Source organism: Dipodomys ordii, unplaced genomic scaffold (assembly GCF_000151885.1).
Source record: "Dipodomys ordii isolate 6190 unplaced genomic scaffold, Dord_2.0 Scaffold161, whole genome shotgun sequence".
NCBI lineage: Eukaryota > Metazoa > Chordata > Mammalia > Rodentia > Heteromyidae > Dipodomys > Dipodomys ordii.
In genome coordinates, this window is record NW_012267377.1 from 1,278,271 (window position 1) to 1,298,805 (window position 20,535).

Genomic DNA, 20,535 nt, shown 5'->3' on the forward strand with positions numbered 1-20,535 from the left:
TGGGCCTGGGCGCTGTCCCTCAGCTCTTCAGCTCAAGGCTAGCGCTCTACCACTTGAGCCACAGCGCCACTTCTGGCTTTTTTCTTTTTTGCTTATGTGGTGCTGAGGAATCGAACCCAGGGCCTCATGCATGCAAGGCAAGTGCTCTACCACTGATCCACCTTCCCAGCCCCGAGATAAGAGTCTTACGGACTTTTACGCCCGGGTTGAATTTGAACTGAGGTCTTCGGGTCTCAGCCTCCTGAGTTGATAGGATTACAGGTTTAAGCCATCCTGGAAGGCTGAATCTTTTGTTTTTTGGTCGGTCGTGGGGCTTGAACTCTGGGCCTGGGCGCTGTCCCTCAGCTCTTCAGCTCAAGGCGAGCGCTCGTAGAGCGCCACTTAGGGTTTTCTGGTGGTTTTGTTGGAGATAGGAGTCTCATGGTCTCTCATGCCTGGGCTGGCTTTGAACCGAGATCCTCAGATCTCAGCCTCCTGAGTAGCTAGGATGACAGGCGTGAGCCACCAGCGCCCGGCTTGAATCTTCTAATTGTGATGACTTTGTAACATGCATTTTTTTTTTTTTTTGGTGGAGGGAATATTTAAATAGTCACTGAATTGAGCAGATCTTCCAAATACAACATTGTATATTTGTTATCACCTCTAAACTTGTGAGAAGTATTATCATCATATCAAGCTCATTATGTTTTTCAGCATTATAATTTTCCTTTGGAAGTAGAATTTTCTAATTTATAATATTGTCAGGTTTCTTGAAATGAAAAGCTGTCTTGGTTCATATATGAGAAAGGACTTGACAGATAAGTAAAACTGTAACAATCAGTAGTTTGTTTCATTAGGTAAAAGTGGTGGTTCGTATAAAAGGTAGCTACTTCAGTCTGCAGTTCAAGTAACTACACGAGATCTCCTCCTCCTGGTAGTAAATGCTTTTTTCTTTTTTTATACTTCCTTTTTTCTCCCACCTTTTTTTTTTTTTTTTTGATAGTACTGGGGTTGAACTTAAGAGCTTCATTCCTGCTCAGTTTGAGTGGCTTGCTTGTTCACAGCTAACACTCTACACCACTGGAGCTCTACCATAAGCCTGAATTTTTTGGGGCTGTTAACTAGATATGGAGTCTCACAGGCTACCTTCAAACTGAGGTCTGTTAGGTCTTACCTTCCTAAATAGCTATCAGCATCTGGCTCTGAATTTCAGATTGCTTCATAAAGATTATTAGAATAATACATCTTCAGAAGTACTTTTTTTTTCCTTAAATGCCAGATTTGGGGCTTGAACCTAAGTAAGGGTCTGAATGTTATCCCTGAGTTTTTTTTTTTAAACCATGTTCATGCTTTACCTCTTGAGCCACAGATCCCTTTTGGCTATTTTTTGGGGGGGAGGGGGGAATGGTGGTTAATCAGAGATAAGAAGTCCCACAAACTCTGCTGTGTAAGCTGGTTTTGAACCTTGATCCTCAGATCTCAGACTTCTGAGTAGCTAGGATTATAGATGTTAACCACCAGTACCAGGTGTCTGCTATTTAGTTATTTATTGCTATTATTGTTTTAATCTTGTTTTTGTTTTTTGGTGGCACTAGGGTTTGAACTCATACTAGAATTTGGTAGGCAAGTGTTCTCCTTTTTTTTAAGCCATGCCTCCAGCCCTCTTTCTATTCATGGGAAAAGTGAGGGTAAAAAAAATTAATTTCTTGGCATGATTTTTGTGTGTGTGTGTGTGTGTTGGTTTTAAGATATAAGCCAGATGCTTCAAATGTCACAATATTTTAAGATTTTTACTTAGGAAAACTTTTAAAAACTGGAATGCTTGAATTGTTAGACATATCCTCTAAATGGATGGCCAAAATATTTTAGACCTCTTATACTTATATCAAGGCTTCAACATTGTATATTTAAAAATACGTTTAAAGGTCTGGAAAGGTGGCTCAGTGTTAGAGTGCTTGCCTTGCATGCTTGAGGTCCTGGGTTCAATTCCTCAGCACCACATAAGCAGAAAAAGCTGGAGGTAGTTCTGTGGTGCTCAAGTGCTAGCCTTGAGCTGAAGAGCCTGAGGGACAGTGTCCAGGTCCAGAGTTCAGGCCCTCACGATTGACAAATAAATACAATTTTAAAATGAGTTGCTGTTTTGTGTAATAGTCATATGTATTATTTTTATGTAGTATTTAGTGATACTGTTCTTTTTTGTGTATTATTTAGCCGTATATGTGGGAGTCCATGTCCTGCAGTGTGGCCTGATGTGATCAAACTACCGTATTTCAACACCATGAAACCAAAGAAGCAGTATCGTCGAAAGTTAAGAGAAGAATTTGTTTTGTAAGAAGGGGATGATGTTTAAACATCTATATTGCATTGATTTTTTAAAAAAAGTTATGAATTCTGAATGTCACTCTGTCCTCTGTTGAGGACAGTTTTAGGATATTTAGGGTGTTAGTTACATGCAAATTGTCATATACCATCATGGAATCAGGGATTGTGTGTTTACCTTGAAGAACTTTTTTTATTTTTTTGCTGATCCATGGGGCTTGAACTCTAGGCCTAGGCGCTGTCCCTGAGCTGCTTTTGCTCAAAGCAGGCACTCTACCACTTAAGCCACAATGCTACTTCCAGCTTTTTTTGAGTAATTTGTCCCTAAGTCTTTTTGCTCAAGACTAGTGCTCTACCATTTTGAGCCACAGTGTCACTTTTGATTTCCTGGTGGTTATTTGGAAGTAAGAGTCTCATAGATATTTCTGCCCGGGCTGGCCTCGAACTGTGATCCTCGGATCTCAGCCTCCTGAATAGCTAAGATTAAGGTATGAGCTACCGGTGCCCAACTTGAAGAAGAACTTTTAAATATTACTGTTTTGAAATTTATTGAGACAGCTTTCAAAGTATGTGTTTAGGGCTTAATTTTGTTTAGGACATTATACTTTTCAGTTTTTAATTGATAACCAATTGTCTATACAGTAAATAAGTGCTGTCATGCCAAATAGCTAAAAACTATGTAAACATAATGAAATATTTCATCAAAGGAAAATTTGATATTTGAGTAAATACAGAAAACATATAAAATGTTAGTATTTAAAATTTAATTTTTTTGCTGAGTGCTAATGCCTCATGCAGGTAATCTTATCTACTTAGGAGACTGAGATCTGGGGATCCCAATTTAAAACCAGCTCAGGCAGGAAAGTGTGTGAGATTCTTATCTTTAATACACTATCAAAAAACCAGAAGTGGAGATTTGGCTCAAGTGGATAGAGTGCCAGCCTTGAGCAGAAAAACCAGTTGAGAGCTCAAGACCTTGAGTTCAAGCCTCCCCTCCCCCCCCAAAAAAAAAGTAATTAAAAAATTTAATTAAAAGTAAGAGGCATGGTGGCACATAACTCTTTAAGTCCAGCACTTGGGAAGCAGAGGCAGGAGAATTGTAGATTGTAATACAGCTTGAGCTGTATAGTATAACCCTGTCTTAAATAGCAAAGAAAATTTACTTTAAAATCAAGTCCAAAGAATCATCCAACTTGTGTTTGAAGAATACATGTGACTTTTGTAATCCTCTCATGCTAGTATTCCTGCAGCTGCACTAGACTTATTTGATTACATGCTCGCCTTGGATCCTAGTAAGCGTTGCACCGCTGAGCAGGCTCTTCAGTGTGAGTTCCTACGAGATGTGGAACCTTCAAAAATGCCTCCGCCCGAGTAAGTGATCTTTCATTTGATTTGATTCTACAGAGGTAGAATCTGGAGAGTTAATAACATCTATGTATGGTTATCTGAAAATATTCTATGCCTTGTTAAATTAAATGAACCCTAAAGGTATAGGTAAAATAGAAATCCACAGGTATGTTACACTCAGAATGCAGATGTGTGCTTAATGTTCAGCTAACACAGGACTAGCTAAGGGAGGATTAATTGGCCTCAAGATTTTAATCTATTTCAATTCTTAAGAATCTACTGCTGATTTTTCTTTTTTTGGGTCCGGTTGTGGGGCCTGAACTCTGTGCCTGGGCGCTGTCCCTCAGCTCTTCAGCTCAAGGCTAGCGTTCTACCACCTGAGCCACAGCGCCACTTCCGGCTTTTTTTTTTCTTTTTGCTTATGTGGTGCTGAGGAATCGAACCCAGGGCCTCAGGCATGCAAGGCAAGGGCTCTACCACTGAGCCACCTTCCCAGCCCTACTGCTGATTTTTCTATCAGTCACTATTTTACTGAAATTTTGAGTGCTAAGCTAAACATTTTTTTATTAAAAAGAATTCCTCCAAGGTAGGTATTACTATCATCACCTTTCACAGAGGAAGAAGCAGGCTCAAGGAGGTTAAAAAACTTGCCCAAGAATACAAATATAGTAAAGAGTGGACCAGCCCTCAAACTAGTCAGTTTAATGTAAAAATGAAATTTTGGAAATATTTTCTGCCATTTCACATAAAATAAAATCCATATCAAAAATAACTTTAGTGTCAGACGTGTATGTGGAATTATTGCATTAGTTTGATAATTTCTGCAGACTTATTTTGAAATTTGAGAAATTCAGTTTACACATTGTCTTTAGTTGTCATTTCTCTTCTGTCTTTAACCACTTCTTAGGGACTGCTTTTATAATGTTGACTCTTTTCTTTTTCTTTCTTGTTGTTGGGGATGGAGCTGAGGTGAAGGTCATGCACAAGCTAAGCAAGTCCTCCACTACTAAGTTAAATCCCAGCCCTGGCATTTACATTTTAAGATTTTAAGATAACTATTTTGTAGATAGGTGAAAACTATGATCAGAATTAGGTTAGCAGTTTTCAGTGCAACAGTATTGCCTGCATAATGACATTTGCTCCTCATTCCTTCACAGAATGCACTATCATGTCCCATGTGGTAAAACAGTGAGCATATTTAGTTGTCTAAACTTTTCAAACTAGGGTTTAAGTAGTTGGAAAGAAGATTTTCAGTGAACTTTAAACAGTGATATTTTAAAGTAGAGCAGTTCTATAAGTCAAGTTGAATATACATTATACCTTTTCAGTGTCCAACTGAAGTCATTTAGAAAATGTAAAACAGGGGCTGGGAAGTTGGCTTAGTGGTAGAGTGCTTGCCTCGCATGCTTGAGGCCCTGGGTTTGATTCCTCAGCACCACGTGCGCAGAAAAAAGCTGTAAGTGGTGCTAAGTGGTAGGGCCTTAGCCTTGAGCTGAAGAGCTGAGGAAAAGTGCCTAGGCCCAGAGTTCAAACCTTACAACCAGGAAAAAAGAAAAGAAAATGTAAACACTTACTTAATTTTTCTTCCCCTTGAACTTACATTATTCCTACAGGTTTTCTAATTCTAATGTAAAATATAGTTAGGTTAAAATAAATGTAAATGAATATAGTTACGTTAAAGTAAATGTATTTATTTTTAATTTTTTGTTTGTCAGTTGTGGGACTTGAACTCAGGGCCTGGATACTTTCCTTGAACTATTTTGCTAGTGCTCTAAGGCTAGTACTCTACCACAATGCCACTTGTGGTTTGCTGGTGGTTAATTGGAGATAAGAGTCTCATGGACTTTCTTGCCCTGGCCAACTTTGAAATGAGGATCCTCACATCTCAGGTTCCTGAGTAGCTAGGATTATAGGTGTGAGCTTCCAACCTCTGGCTCAAATAAATGTACTTATATGAATGGAAATATAACTTAAATACCTTTTTTTTCTGCTGATAATGTACCATATTTTTACTATATTAGTAGTTAATATTTGTTTTTAAAAATTAGTAAATTCATTTGGAAATGTAATTTAAGGAAGGTGATAGGCCCAAGGTATTTTTCCCCAAGTAGTTTGCATAGTAATGTGTACCCTTTTTTTGGTCGGTCGAGGGGCCTGAACACTGGGCTTGGGCACTGTCCCTCAACTCTTCAGCTCAAGGTGAGCGCTCTACCACTTGAGCCACAGCGCCACTTCCATTTTTGGTGGTTTATTGGAGATACGAGTCTCATGGACTTTTCCTGCCTGGGCTGGCTTTGAACTAAGATCCTCAGATCTCAGCCTCCTAAGTAGGATTATAGGCATGAGCCATCAGCTCCCAGCTAGAATGTGTACCCTTTTAAGTTGGCATTTGAAAATGATAGAATTGCATCAGTTCACTGTGTTCGAACTTCTACATTATGTACTGAAAGCCTTGGTGTTTTTTATTTATTTTTGATTTTTGATCAGTTGCCCATTGTACACACCTATACATGCCTGTAGCTACTCAGGAGGCTGAGATCATGTAGAATCAAGTTTTGAAGCCAGTCCAGACAGAAAAGTCTTCTCAAAATTAACCAGCGAAAAGCAGTGTTGGATATGTGGCTCAAGTGGTAGAGTTCCACCCTAGCAAGAACAAAGCTCCAGTGTCACCTATGTTCCTCAAGTTTTTAGTTTTCCTTTTAGTGGTGCTGGGATTTGACTCATGGCTTTGTGTTTGCTAGGCAGGCACTCTACTGTATGATCCCTCAAGTCTTTTATCAAAACTTATTTTAATGTCAGTTTTTAGTTTACAGATGCCTGTAATGACAGTGTTCAGGAGACTGGAGGTCTTGAGAGAATTCAATGCCAGTGTTGGCTGCATGAGACACGGTCTCAAAGGAACAAATCTTAAAATTCTCTATTAATACTCATGATACTTCTTAAAAGTGAAAACCATGAAACCTCTCCCTGTACCCACCAGTGGTGTTAGCAGTACAGTACTTGTTTTTTTTTTTTTTTTTGTCTGTTATGGGGCTTGAATGCAGGGCCTGGGCACTGTCCCTGAGCTCTTTTGCTCAAGGCTAGCATTCTGCCACTTTCAGCCACAACTCTATTTCCAGTTTTTGAGGGGTTAATTGAAGATAAAAGTCTCATGGGGACTTTTCTGCCTGGGCTGGCTTTGAACCTCAGATCTCACCCTTCTTGAGCAGCTAGGACTATAGGTGTTAACCACTGGCACCTGGCTTTAACAGTACTTGCTAAATAACTTACGATACTTAAAATTTTTTTTTTCTTTTTTGTCGGTCGTGGGGCCTGAACTCTGGGCCTGGGCGCTGTTCCTCAGCTCTTCAGCTTAAGGCTAGCACTCTACCACTTGAGCCTCAGCCCCTGATACTTACAATTTTTTAGAAGCTTTATTGCCCAATAAATCATCTAAATAAGTTAATTTTTATCATTAACATATATAGTTACATCTTTCTATTTAAAATAAATGTGCTGCTACCCTGGGTAGCACACACTTGTAATCATAGCTACTTTGGAGGCAGACAATCAGGAGGATCAGAGTTCTAGGCCAGCCTGAGAAATAAGTTAGACCCATTTCCCCCATCTGAAAAGGCAAGTTGAGTATAGTCTCTAATCCCAACTATACAATAAGTGGAGCTTAGAGAGATTATAGTCTTAAGAGTGCCCCAAGTAAGACCTTACCTGAAAAATAAAGCAAAAAAAAAAAAGTGAGCTGAGATCATAAGGACATGAATTTAAGCCGCATAACCATAAATACTTATGTATATACATAATAAACATTTCAGGAACATTCTGTAAGTAATCTATTATGGGATTATAACATTGATTCAATACTTAAAAGTTGCATAAACATATAACATCTTACATTTTGTAATGTAAGAGTAGCTTAAAATATAAATTAAAGGTAAGAATTTTGAAGAAAGGTGTGATAATTCTTTTGGAAATCAGGTATATCAAACTCAGTCAATGTTTTTAGCAATAATCAAATGGGAGTAAAGTAGTAAATAAATTAGAAATAACTCTGTTGATCCTTTTCAATTCCCTGTCAAAATTTGCTGATGTATTTCAGGGAAAAAATACAACTAATTAAACTGGCAGCTACCCTATAGTATTGACTGACAGCAACATAAAAAGCCATAAGTAGTTTATATGGTGAAATATGACTTTCATAATACAAATTGATGAAAGTAGTTTGAAGTCATCTGAGTGATAATGCGTGATCTCAAACATGAGTATGTGCCAGGGTATGTAAGAGGCACTGTCCATGCTTACAGATGTTAAATCTGTTCGCTCAACCCCCACGAGGTATCAACTATTGTTAGTCTCACTTTTGAGCATAAAGACACTGAGGTGTAGAGGTCATGACTTACCTAACGAGACAGCAGATAATGGCTGAGCCAGCACTTGAGCCTTAAAGGAAGCTCAAGAGTTGGGTCACTTTGAGGAAACCTGGAGTGTCTTCTGAGCATCTGCATCACTCATCCACACTGTTCTATATACCTGGAGGGTTATGTTTACCTTTTGTAAAGATAAGTACTAAGGTATTTCATAATGAGTCACTTACCTTTAAATTGTGGGAGGGAATAGCCCTTTTTATTGATTTCTTTGCTCTTTTCTCATGAGGCTGAAATCACTTCATTTACGTCATTCTGCAGTGCTACAGTCTTAATTTAATTCAGAGTATCCTGAGACAAAGGCCTACACTATTTAATACACATACCCAGAAAGGAAAGTCTTTGCAGGGTTTGTGATACCTTAAAATTTCCCAGTATCAATATTTCAAATTGTCCCTTTGTTTGTTACTCCAGGAGGTTTTTACACGCTGAGGCAATGCACCATAGTAAGATGGCTGAGAGGTATGCCTTTGTTTTGTTTTCAGACCTCAGGTGCATAGACTTGGTTTAATCATAATCCTTGTGTCACTCATCTTTGGTCCATGCATGGCTCTTTTTTTTTAATTTATTTTAGTTACTTTAAATAATGTTATTAAGCAGCCATGAACCTACCAAACAGAAGCTAGCACCTTGAAAATAACCTACTTTAATCATACCATAACCTCTTCCACCCATCTATACCCTTGCCTTCCTCTGAGGTAACCATCATTCCTGTTTTTTTCCCTTGTATATACCTTTTTGTTGTTGTCTGTATGTACTCATAAAAAGATAAAAATTTTTCATTGCTTTTAATTTTATAGAAGGGTATCATGCTGTTTTTAATCTTTTGGAAATGACCGTTTTTACTAATACTTTTACTATATTGCTAAGATTCAATCATACTGTCGCATATGCTTTCATAACATGAGATGAAGTAGTTGTGAAAGAGGAGGTATGAAAGAAGAACTTTCTTGAATGTGCAGGCCCTTTTCAGAGATCAACCTTAGAAAAGAGGAGATGTTGATAAGGCAGTTCCCTTAAAACAACCCCAAGGATTCCCTTGGAAAGTCTTCTTGTACCCCTTGAGGTAAAGAGGCACGTTGAGGACTGAAGGCACACATGAGTAGATAGAGTTGCTTAAAGAAATCTGTACATATTCTGGGCAAGTTTATTAACCTTTCCAAGCCTCAGTTTTCTCATCTATAAAATAGATACAATTAACAGTAAGTTTCCTCAGGATTTTTTTTAGTATGGTAAAAGAAAACATTTATAATCAAATATTTATAGAAGTGTTTTTCTTTAAGCAAAGGTTCTATGAAATTGCATGAAGGTACACTTGTTTTGGAATTGTGGAAACTTTGGTAGTCCCAGCTGTTGAGACCCATAATGAGTAATGGACTTTTCTATGCCTGGAATGCATTTATAGAATTACTGTACTAATTTGGTTATAGAAGCAAGAAAGAGGTTACTATAAAAAGTATACAGCTTCCATCGGAAAGTTTTTCACAAATGTTTATGTTCTTGCCTTAGTTCTTTTTTTTTTTTTTTTTTAAATCCTGTATCTGGTTTCTGTATCTGGCAAATGGCATGTTCTGCCTCTTCTTTTCTGTCCTGTTCATTGTATTATGTACTGTGATAAAAATTGCCTTGAAAAGGTTGCGCCATGTATAATGGTAGCCAATTTTCTGAATATATGTTCTCAATTCATAATTTTGATATGTGACTTTTTATTGATTTCTCAGAAGCCAAAAGAAGTAGTCCATCTATAAAGTGTAAAGGTAAAACCATGAAGGAGATGGAGCATCTGGGATAATTTTAATTGGTGTTTTACAAATCTGTGTAGGAAGTCTAGATTTTGGGAGAATGGCTTTGGTGTGACATAATAGCATTTTTGTTAAGAACTGCTTTGTTATATATCTAACAGTAAATAACAATGTACATCCCACAATTTTATGTCCTTGTATTTTTTTCAGTCTTCCTTTATGGCAAGATTGTCATGAGTTATGGAGTAAAAAGCGAAGAAGGCAGAAGCAGATGGGCATGACTGATGATGTTTCCACAATTAAAGCCCCTAGGAAGGAATTATCTCTGGGCTTGGATGACAGCAGAACTAACACACCCCAGGGTGTGCTGCCACCTACACAATTGAAATCTCAGGGCAACTCAAGTGTAGCACCTGGTCAGTAATGTGTCGATGGCTTGGTTCTCTTTGCTCCCTGCTTAATGTTGATGGTGTTACTCTGCTTATGGCTGGAAGATAAAAGGGAAAAGGGAAGGTCTAGTGACTGAATTTGAGGTCGTCCAGAAGCTTCATTGCTCTTGGCATAGCAGTGTGAAGCACTCTCAGGGAAGATCATTTCTAAGGCAGAACGAAACTAATTATGATTGGTGATTGGTCAGATTTCTTTTTTTCCTTTGTCCCTAGTGCAGAAGTCAATGTATCTGTTTTTTTGGCACTGTCCCTGAGTCTTTTTGCTCAAGACTAGTGCTGTACCACTTTGAACCACAGTGTCACTTCTGATTTCCTGGTGGTTATTTGGAAATAAGAGTCTCATGGACTTTTTCCTGCCCAGGCTGGCTTCAAACCATGATTCTCAGATCTCAGTCTCTTCAGTAGCTAGGACTGCAGGCATGAACCATTTAGCACCTGGCAAGTCAGTGTATCTTTAACTACCTCTCAATGTACACACTCATGTCTGTAAATGCTTGAGTAGGAAGAAGAATATATGAAAGACAGCCAAGAATCATCTTGGTGCTATTTAATAACATAATGCCCATGGGTTGCTTAGTTATAGGTATTTCTCCTGATATATCATGGGTCTTCAAACATTGGTATCAGATATTATGCTAAAAAGAAAACATGATAATAAAGTGTACTTTTATGAAGTTATCTGAAATCTAAGAAAACTTAGGTTTCTTTCTGTGACTCAAACTTCATGAGAAGTACTCTTAAAATCATCTCAGTTAACTAGCACTTTTAAAAGATCCATTTTGCCAAATAATTGAGGAACATCCATCTTCAAATTGAGTCTTTTATCATGACAGATAACGATAAAAATGAGTTGTAAGTATCTTTCTGTGTGAAGGTAGCAGTTTATTAAATATGGAAAAATAGCACTTACTGAGAGTTATGTCTAGATTCATTAGTTTTGACTCAAACAGATGTATGAATCAGATTGAGCATTTGATGGATTGAGTATAAACACAGAGTAGATTAGCTGAGACAAGATGAAGAAGATTATCATTAATACTTGTTCCTGTAATCTACAAGCTTATCCTTGACCTTGGTTAGACTATGTACTAAAGTTCCTCAGATTTTAAAACTCAAAAGCAGTGGTTATTTTGGTTGTTCAGAGAGTGAATTTTCCTTTTACATGAAAATACTTTAGAGAACACATCTGTTTTTACACAGTGAAGGCTGATCTGTATCATGTTTAATATTATTACCTCACCACATTAAAATTTTGAGAAAGGCAAAAGAGAATAGTAAATTTTCTTCATACCATCTGCTGTTAAAGGAGGATGGGGCAAACCTAGTGGAATATAAAGTGGTAGTTATTCTATTTTAGCTGATAAAAACAAATTGCTGCCAAGTACTGGGCAGCTCATCCCTGTAATCCTGGCTACTCAGGAGGTAGAGATTTGAGGATTGCAGTTCCAAGTCATGCCAGGCTGACAGATCTGAGATACTCTTATCTCCAGTTAACTATCAAAAAGCCAGAATGGGAGATGCAGATCAAGTGACAGTACCAGCTGTGAGGTAGAAGGCTAAGTAAGGGGATAAGGCTCTGAATTCAAGCTTTAGCACTGGCACCAAACAACAATTCCAGAAACCATACTGGCATTCTGTCATTGTTTAGCTCCTATTTCACAACTCCAATAAATGATGGAGATTTCCCCTCCCCCAAAAAACAACTGTTACTATTAAGAAGTGAGAATTTGTCTTTTGAAATATGGTGCTTGCTTCTCTACTCCATTTCCCGTGCATCCCTCCACCCCCATCATCACAGTGTATCTTGAATAAGAAAACTACCCATTCTTAAGTCATTTTAGTTCAGAATGTTTCCCTCGGCTCACATGGAAACTTTCAGCTAATATAGAAATAATGAGTAAAATGACTTATTGAGTGTGGCAAGCAGACATCATTCTTTATGAATCCTTGTGAATTATAAGAGGAACTTGGAAAAATATGTTTGCATTAATCTAAAGGTAATATTAAGAAATAATAGAAAAAGTCTGAAAGAATGTGAAAAGATACAACATGAAAAAAATGGTATTACTCATTACTCTTTTCCATTAGTCTTTCATTGGTTGTTATGGGAATTGCTGTTGATACTGTCTTAACACTTGACATATATAGTGGTATATGCATTTGAGCCTAGCTGTTAGGTGTGAATCTGTGTTAACCATGCCAAAGCTAAAACTGAATATTGGAAAAGAAAAGCAGTTGAATTTGGTTTTTGGGTAAGTGAATTAATGCTGTCATGTATCCGAATAATAAGCATATTTCTATAAGCAGCCTGATATTTATAAAAAGTAATTTGAATTGAAACATGTTTTATTTTAGTCTGTAAAACCTAATTTCCATTGAATGAAAAGTGAAGATTAGGTTCTCACATAATAAACTTTATTAAGCATAATAAATGGTATAGTGGTTAAATGCTCAGTTTCTGCAATCAGTTCTCATGAAATCCCTGCTACTGTGACTTTGGGTGAGTTACTCAGTTCCTTTTATTCCTTACCTTATAAGGTCAGGCCTATAATCCTAGCTACTCAGGAAACTTAAGATCTGAGGATTATGGTTCAAAGCCAGCCCGGGCAGGAAAGTCTGTGAGACTCGTCTCCAATTAACCACCAGAAAACTGGAAGTGGCACTGTGGCTCAAGTGGTAGAGTGCTGGCCTTGAGCTGAAGAGCTGAGGGACAGCACCCAGCACCAGGCCCAGAGTTCAAGCCCCATGGCTGACCAAAAAACAAAACAAAAAACCCAGAGAACTGCAATTCTCTTTTTATATTGACTTACGTTGCATATACATTCTGAATGCCATGTTAGTGAAGTAGACTCAGGTGCCCTTTTCAGTTTTTCTGAAACGTTCTCCCCCCAAATGTACATTTTAATATGGTGCATGGGACCATTTTGGGGATGGGATGAGCTATGAGTTATGGCAGTTCTAATTAATACAAATTTTGTCTTTAGTAATAACAGGCCCTGGACAGCCGTTAAACCACAGTGAATTGGCAATTCTACTTAACCTACTACAGTCTAAAACAAGTATTAATATGGCTGATTTTGTCCAAGTGTTGAACATTAAGGTAAACTCTGAGACTCAGCAGCAGCTAAATAAAATAAACCTTCCTGCTGGAATTTTGGCAACAGGTGATAAACAGACAGATCCATCAACACCACAGCAGGAGTCTTCGAAACCTTTGGGAGGAATTCAGTCTTCTCAGACCGTCCAACCTAAAGTGGAGGCAGATGCTGCCCAGGCGGCTGTGCAGAGTGCATTTGCAGTTCTGTTGACTCAATTAATAAAGGCTCAACAGTCAAAACAGAAAGATGTGCTACTAGAAGAGAGGGAAAATGGAGCGGGACATGAAGTGTCATTACAACTCAGGCCACCTCCAGAACCTAGTACGCCAGCATCAGGTGAGTGTGGGCTCTCTAGACTACAAACATGTTGCATTTATGCTGACAATTGTCAGATTAATGGTGATGTTTACTCTAAGGGATGGGTTCTGTAACAAATTGTCTATAAGTGATACAGTTCCTTCTGAATACTGTAGATTTTTCTAACAAACCTATAGTAAATCTTTTTTTTTTGGGGGGGGGGGAGGGAATAGTGGTGGTCTGGTGCTTGAACTCAGCACCTGAACAACTTTTTTTTTGGTTGTGGGTCCTTAACTCTGGCCCTGGGCGCTGGCTGTCCTTCAGCTCTTTAGCTCAAGTCACTCTACTACTGAGCTACCTTCTCAGCCCATCCTTGAGTTTTTTAGATCAAGGCTAGCACTCTACCACTTGAGCCACAGCTCCATTTCTGGCTTTTTGTTGATTAGTTAGAGAGAAAGAGTGCCTCAGACTTCCACGATGGGTTGGCTTTGAACTGTGATCCTCAGATCTCAGCCTCCTGAGTTGCTAGAATTACAGGCCTGAGCCATACTGGTCCTGGTAGTAAATAACTTTTAATTGTAAATACTAAAGGATGCTTGACTAGAGAATAAACTTTATGTATATAATAACTTTTGTTCCTCAAGCAATAAATAGGAATATATAAAGTACTTTTGAAAAGCTGATTACAGTTCATGTTAATACTTACCCTATACATAGTGACAGGCAACATTAGCACTTTGGAACTTTCTTCCTTTTCATCTAATGGTTTGCCAGAGATTTGGCATACATTTTGCTTAATCATCTTTGCCACACATTGGAAACAGGAACTATTTTGAATGTGTAGTTTCCTGTTGTGCCTTTGACTTCCATTTTGCTTCTTTTCACTTAGGGCAAGATGATCTTATCCAACACCAAGACAGGAGGATATTGGAGTTAACACCAGAACCAGACCGGCCCCGGATTCTGCCTCCTGATCAACGACCTCCTGAGCCACCTGAACCACCACCAGTAACTGAGGAGGATCTGGATTATCGGACAGAAAACCAGCATGTACCTACAACTAGTTCTTCATTAACTGACCCTCATGCCGGAGTGAAAGCAGCCCTTCTACAGCTGCTGACCCAGCACCAACCCCAGGATGACCCCAAGAGAGAAGGCAGTATGGATTACCCTGCAGGGGACACTTACGTGCCTACTTCAGACTATAAAGACAACTTTGGATCATCATCTTTTTCTTCTGCTCCTTATGTGAGCAGTGATGGTCTCGGAAGTAGTTCTGCTCCACCGCTAGAACGACGCAGCTTCATTGGAAACTCAGATATTCAGACCTTGGATAACTACAGTACTGCTTCATCTCATTCTGGTGGTCCTCCTCCCCCACCTCCTCCTCCTCCTCCACCTCCTCCTCCTCCTCAACCTTCTGCCTTTTCCGAGTCATTTCCCAGCTCAGTAGCTGGATATGGAGACATTTACCTCAATGCTGGCCCCATGTTGTTTAGTGGAGACAAGGACCATAGATTTGAATATAACCACGGTCCTATCGCAGTCCTGGCAAACAGCAGTGACCCCTCCACAGGGCCTGAGAGTACTCATCCTCTGCCAGCAAAGATGCACAACTATAACTATGGTGGTAATTTACAGGAAAATCCAGGTGGCCCCAGCCTCATGCATGGACAGACCTGGACTTCTCCTGCCCAAGGACCTGGCTATTCACAAGGATACAGGGGGCATATTAGCACATCAGCTGGCAGAGGTCGAGGCAGAGGGCTACCATACTGAGTATGTTTTTCCTCAGGCACATCATTTTTATCTGGAAAGACTTTTCTAGCTGCAGTTTAAGGCAGCAATCCAAGAGACTTGAATAATATTAATTCAACAACAGCTTTATTTTTATGTGGAAAAGGTCTTGCATACAATAGTGAAAAAAACAAAAAAACCTTGCTTAAATTCATGCTGTTCTTAAAATTAGATCTATTGATTGTACATCTTCACAAATTCTAGTTAAATTTTATTTTGTATTCTTGCAGTTTTAAGTGGATGCTAATCTTAGGGACATAAGCTTTTTATGGCCCTCTTGCAGATCTTCTGAACTATGCACATTTGTGCTTTTTTTTGTAAGTTTGGACCAACTTTTATGTAAAAACTACCCCTCCTCGCTCCCCTCCAGTTTTACAACAATCAGAAAGGGCACTGATTTATTTGGTATTTTTCTTTTTACAAAGCTACCTTTAGTCAAAGGTCACTGTCAAGTCTTTGCACCTGCTTTCAGTGTTATTGTGAAAGGTGTACTTTGTGCTCATTTCAGAAAATAAAACACAACCTTTCTCTTGATGCAAGTTTTATATAAAAAAATGGTCAATGTTATTTTTGTTTTGTTTTGCAGATAACCATAGCCTAGCAAAACGCATTCAGATGAAATAGTGGGTTTTCTATGAAAAATAAGGGTGGGATGGGGAGGGTTAAGTAAGTGCCTTAACAGGTAAGCTTAAGATCTGAAAAAGTAGTTAACTTTTACACCCATTTGTCTTTTAAAGGGAATCAATGCATTGTATTGAAGAGGCAGGAAATTCTTCAGTTCCTAGGATCTGCCTGATTGTTCAATTAAGCCATTCCCTCTGCCTACCACACTTTGCCCCTTTTGCCCATCCTTTGGTTGTGTTAACTTTGACTACCACCTTCTCTCCATAGGGAAGTGAGAGCCAAGAAGGGAGTAGATAGAAGTCAGTACCTTTTTGTTACTTGTGAGAAGTCCCACAACTTTTGTCATTTCAGTGGTTGAAAGTAAATAGCTGAATGAGTAGTTGACAGTACTGTTTGCTTCCTGGCTCCCATATTGATTGACCTCTTTTTCACTTGGAGGGCAGAAGTTTAGAAGCAAGAATTAGTAACAATTTGCATAAATGTATTAAAGTTAGTGGGAAGAGGGGTGGCAAACAGATTTTAAGTTAAGCAATTACCATTTTGAGAAAAAAAATTGTTAACTAGAAACATTGTTGACATTGAATTTATTGAAACAAAGTTGTGAGAGAAAACCTTATCTCCCTTCTCACGTTTATGAAATTCATGACTTCTGCCAGATATAGAACAACATTAGGTCATTTTAAACATGTTTTTATTCTATTAAAAGTAACAAAGAATATGGAATTACCCTTAAACTGTAATGTTGTCAAGTCTTACAGATGTTTTGTATACACATGTGCACATGTGCATACTCATTCACACAGAGTAATAATTGTGGAAAGGAACCAAAGGAAAATAACCAGAATTTCCATCATCACTAAATGGAAACATAGACTCTGGGAAATTAAAAGTTGTGCCAATTAACCATTTATTTTAACTGTGCTGGTGACTTTTTGGTTGGAATCTCAAATGGGAATAGCTTATGAGATGGAAAGCTCCAGTTATAAAGCCAGTTAACTCTGTGCTATGTATCTGACTTGTGAACCACGAGAATATTTTAATGAGGATAATTTACCATTTTACTACTATAAAATGAGTTGATGTCAACTAAGCATTTTATTTTTTGATGGAATTTTTTTGTTGGGAGAGAAAAAATATTTTGCTTTTATTTGAATATTGAGTACTAACAACTTATAATAAAACTACATTACAGGAAGTGAGGAAATATTTGGAAATTAGCAAAATAGCTACAGTATTCAAGTCTCTGAATCCTAATATGGTGAGTCTTAGACCTTTAGACTTTCCTATAAGTGACAGTATCTAAATTATTCTTAATAGTCACACTTGGATAATTCTGCTGACCATAGCAGCTAACCTAGAATTGAAGATATTTATGTGACATGAATAGCCTGTGTTTTAAAAATTAAATATTTTATATAAAATTGAACTGTGTTTGGATAGTTTTTCTAATTAAACATTTCAGTTACATATCTATTGGGAGAATGGCTGGGAAGACAAGGAAATTGTTGGCTTGAAATGGAAAACTTGACTCTGGATTCTAAGACAACATTGCTTGTGAGACCTAGCAACATCTTACATACCACTTTGAAGAAAAAAATATTACCAGTGAAACCACAATACAATGATAAGATACCATGTAAGATAGTACTAGATTTGAAGGTGATATTACATGAAAATGTCCTGTAGTCAATGAAATATAGCAGTAAAAAAAATCTTAAATGTTGTCCACCATAACATTTTGACACCATGAACTGGATTAATAATTACTAATTAATACCAATTAAGAATAAGTCAGGAGTCAAGTGTAATCTTAGAGAAAAATATTGCCTAAGTTCTTTTGGAAGAAGCAGGTAGGTAGTAGGCTGCAATAATGTGAAAATAGAAAAGATTGATTTTTGCAAAGTGAATACATGTTGTTTCTCCCACATGAAGTTCCCTTCTGTACTTCCTGACCCAGCAAGTGTCATGCATGCAATGCAGGGTGTGTCCTAAGTCTTTTATCTTGGAGAACTGAAATGGTAAAAGTATCCACTTTACTGATTAGTTTGTGAAAAGTAAGTTGTGGAATAGATTAGCTGGGAGTCAGCACTTCATTTCGTCAGCAAGTACATATTCAATGCCTACCATGTTCCAGATAATTTTTCTAGTTCTTGAGATGTTAATAAACATGGAATGTTCTAAGTTATACTTCTAGTAGGCTGACCACAATGTTTAAAAATGTCTGGAGAAGCTAGTGATATTTGCTACTCTGAGCTATACGTATAGATAAGTTATGGAAATGGATGGAAGTTTGAGTAGACAAGGTTCTGGAAGGAAGCAAAACAATTGAAATTCACTAGTGAAAACATTTTGAATCTGTCTTATCTACAGATTTCCTGTGACCCTCATTTGGATATTTTAAGTCTGAACAGGATGTCCAAATAACCAAAACTTACATGCCCAGTCTCTGTGCCAAGAAACATGAGGCTTAGAATGAGACCTTGCCTTCTCTTTGTACTCCTGGGGTCAGAGCCCAGGGCCTGACTAGCCACAGCAGGCTAGTTCTATCCTTAGCTATGTCCCCAGTCCCAGTCCTTACAGTCCTCTTAAAACCCGGCTGGCTGCCAGTGCTTACTCCTCTAGAGCCACATGTAAATTGGGCAAGCTTCCTTATTAATAGCCAGAACAGTGTTACAGTAAAATGATTAAATTTAGAATATGGTACTATTAGTTTAACTTACTTTTTTCAGGGGGAGAAGGTGGGGATGCTAGTCCTGGTGCTCAAATTCATGGTCTGGGTGCTGTCTATGAGCTTTTGTGCTCAAGGCAAGTGTACAACTTCTTGAGCCACAGGTCCACTTGTGGCTTTTTTGGTGGTTAATTTGGTAAGTCTCATAGACTTTGTTGCCTGGGCTGTGATCCTCAAATCTCAGCCTCCTGAGCCACTGGCACCTGGCCAGTTTTTTAAAAGTCTACATAAGAAAAAAAAATTCTAATTCAGAACAAAATAGAAAAATATATTTTTTTTTGTAGGGCACTAGTAACTTGTATGGACTGTTTCACACATGGGTAGTTGTAAAGAGGTTCCTGTATTAAAAATACTGTAGTTCTATATGTAACAATTAGAGAAGACTGCATTATCCACTAAAATGCATGTTCTGTATGTAAAGGAGGATTGTTCTCAGCAAACTTAGAGTTTGCTTTACAGTATTTTGGTGCTGGTCTGGGGGCTTGAACTATTGGCTGGGTGCTGTCCCTTAGTTTTGTGCTCAAGCCTAGTGCTTTACCATTTGAGCCACAGCTCCACTGGCCTTTTGGTAGCTTATTGGAGATGAGTTTTATAGATTTTCCTGCCTGGGCTGGCTTTGAACCAAGATCCTCAGATGTCATCCTCCTGAGTAGCTAGGATTACAAATGTGAGACGTGAGCATCTTGCTGATACCTTTTTATGATCCGAAATGGAAAGAATATCCATTGTTAAATACTGTTTCGTGCTAGCTTGTAGCAAGTCTGTTACACAGTTGAAGCAGTGCTGGGAGGTAGAGGAAAGGAGGAGGTTTAGAAAGGAAGTGCTCCATGTTAACTATGATTGTCTGCATTAAAAATAGTGTGCAATTTTAACAAGTTCTTATAATCATTTTTATAGGAGAACAAGAGACTAGGGTAGTTTTGAACAAGAATTTAGATTTTCCCTACCAGATTTTAAGACCCCTAGGACAATGTTTTCCACAAAGGGGGAAAGAAAACCAACATTTTGAAATACTCAATTTCCATAGATCTGAGTGGTAGTATTTTAAGTATTGAGTAACCAAAAATACAGTTGAAGCCTGGTGCTGGTGCCTCATGCCTGTAATCCTAGCTACTCAAGAGGCTGAGATCTGAGGATTGCTGTTTGAAGCCAGCCTGGGTAGGAAAGTCTATGAGAATCTTACCTCCAATTAACCATCAAAAAACTGGAAGTGTTGCTTTGGCTTAAAATAGTACAGTGGGCTGTGCACTGGTGACTCACACCTGTATAATCCTAACTACTCAAGAGGCTGAGATCTGAGGATCATGGTTCAAAGCCAGCCTGGGCAGAAAGTCTGTGAGACTCTTACCTCCAGTAAACCACTCAGAACTGTAGTGGTGCTGTGGCTCAAGTGATAGAGTGCTAACCTTGAGCTGAAGAGCTAAGGGACAGCGCCCAGGCCCAGAGTTCAAGCCCCACTACCTACCAAAAAACAAAAAAACAAACCCAAAATAGTAGAGTGGTAGCCTTTAGGCCAGAGTTCAAGCCCCACAACCTACAAAAACAAAAAACAAAACCCAAAATAGTAGAGTGGTAGTCTTTAGCAAAAAAGCATAGGGACAGTGCCCAGGCTGAGTTCAAGCCCCATGACTAATAAATACAGTTAACCTAGTAATTTTACTTCAAGAAATTAGCTACAGAGAAATAACGTGTATGGATGCATGTGCCATTACTTGTAAATAGAAAAGTGTAAGTAGC

General features: G+C 38.3%; 1 protein-coding gene across 1 annotated transcript in view; it reads left to right on the plus strand.

Moving 5' to 3' along the window:
• Cdk13 (cyclin-dependent kinase 13) overlaps nt 1-17,161 on the plus strand; it is a 140,682-nt gene extending 123,521 nt beyond the window's left edge. Inside the window, exons 16-20 of the mRNA XM_013033003.1 lie at nt 2,191-2,307; nt 3,538-3,669; nt 10,016-10,221; nt 13,239-13,688; nt 14,539-17,161. Of these exons, the coding sequence (XP_012888457.1) occupies nt 2,191-2,307; nt 3,538-3,669; nt 10,016-10,221; nt 13,239-13,688; nt 14,539-15,428 (1,795 nt within the window). The 3' untranslated portion in view covers nt 15,429-17,161. The remainder of the gene's footprint in view (nt 1-2,190; nt 2,308-3,537; nt 3,670-10,015; nt 10,222-13,238; nt 13,689-14,538) is intronic.
• Nucleotides 17,162-20,535: the final 3,374 nt, after the last annotated feature.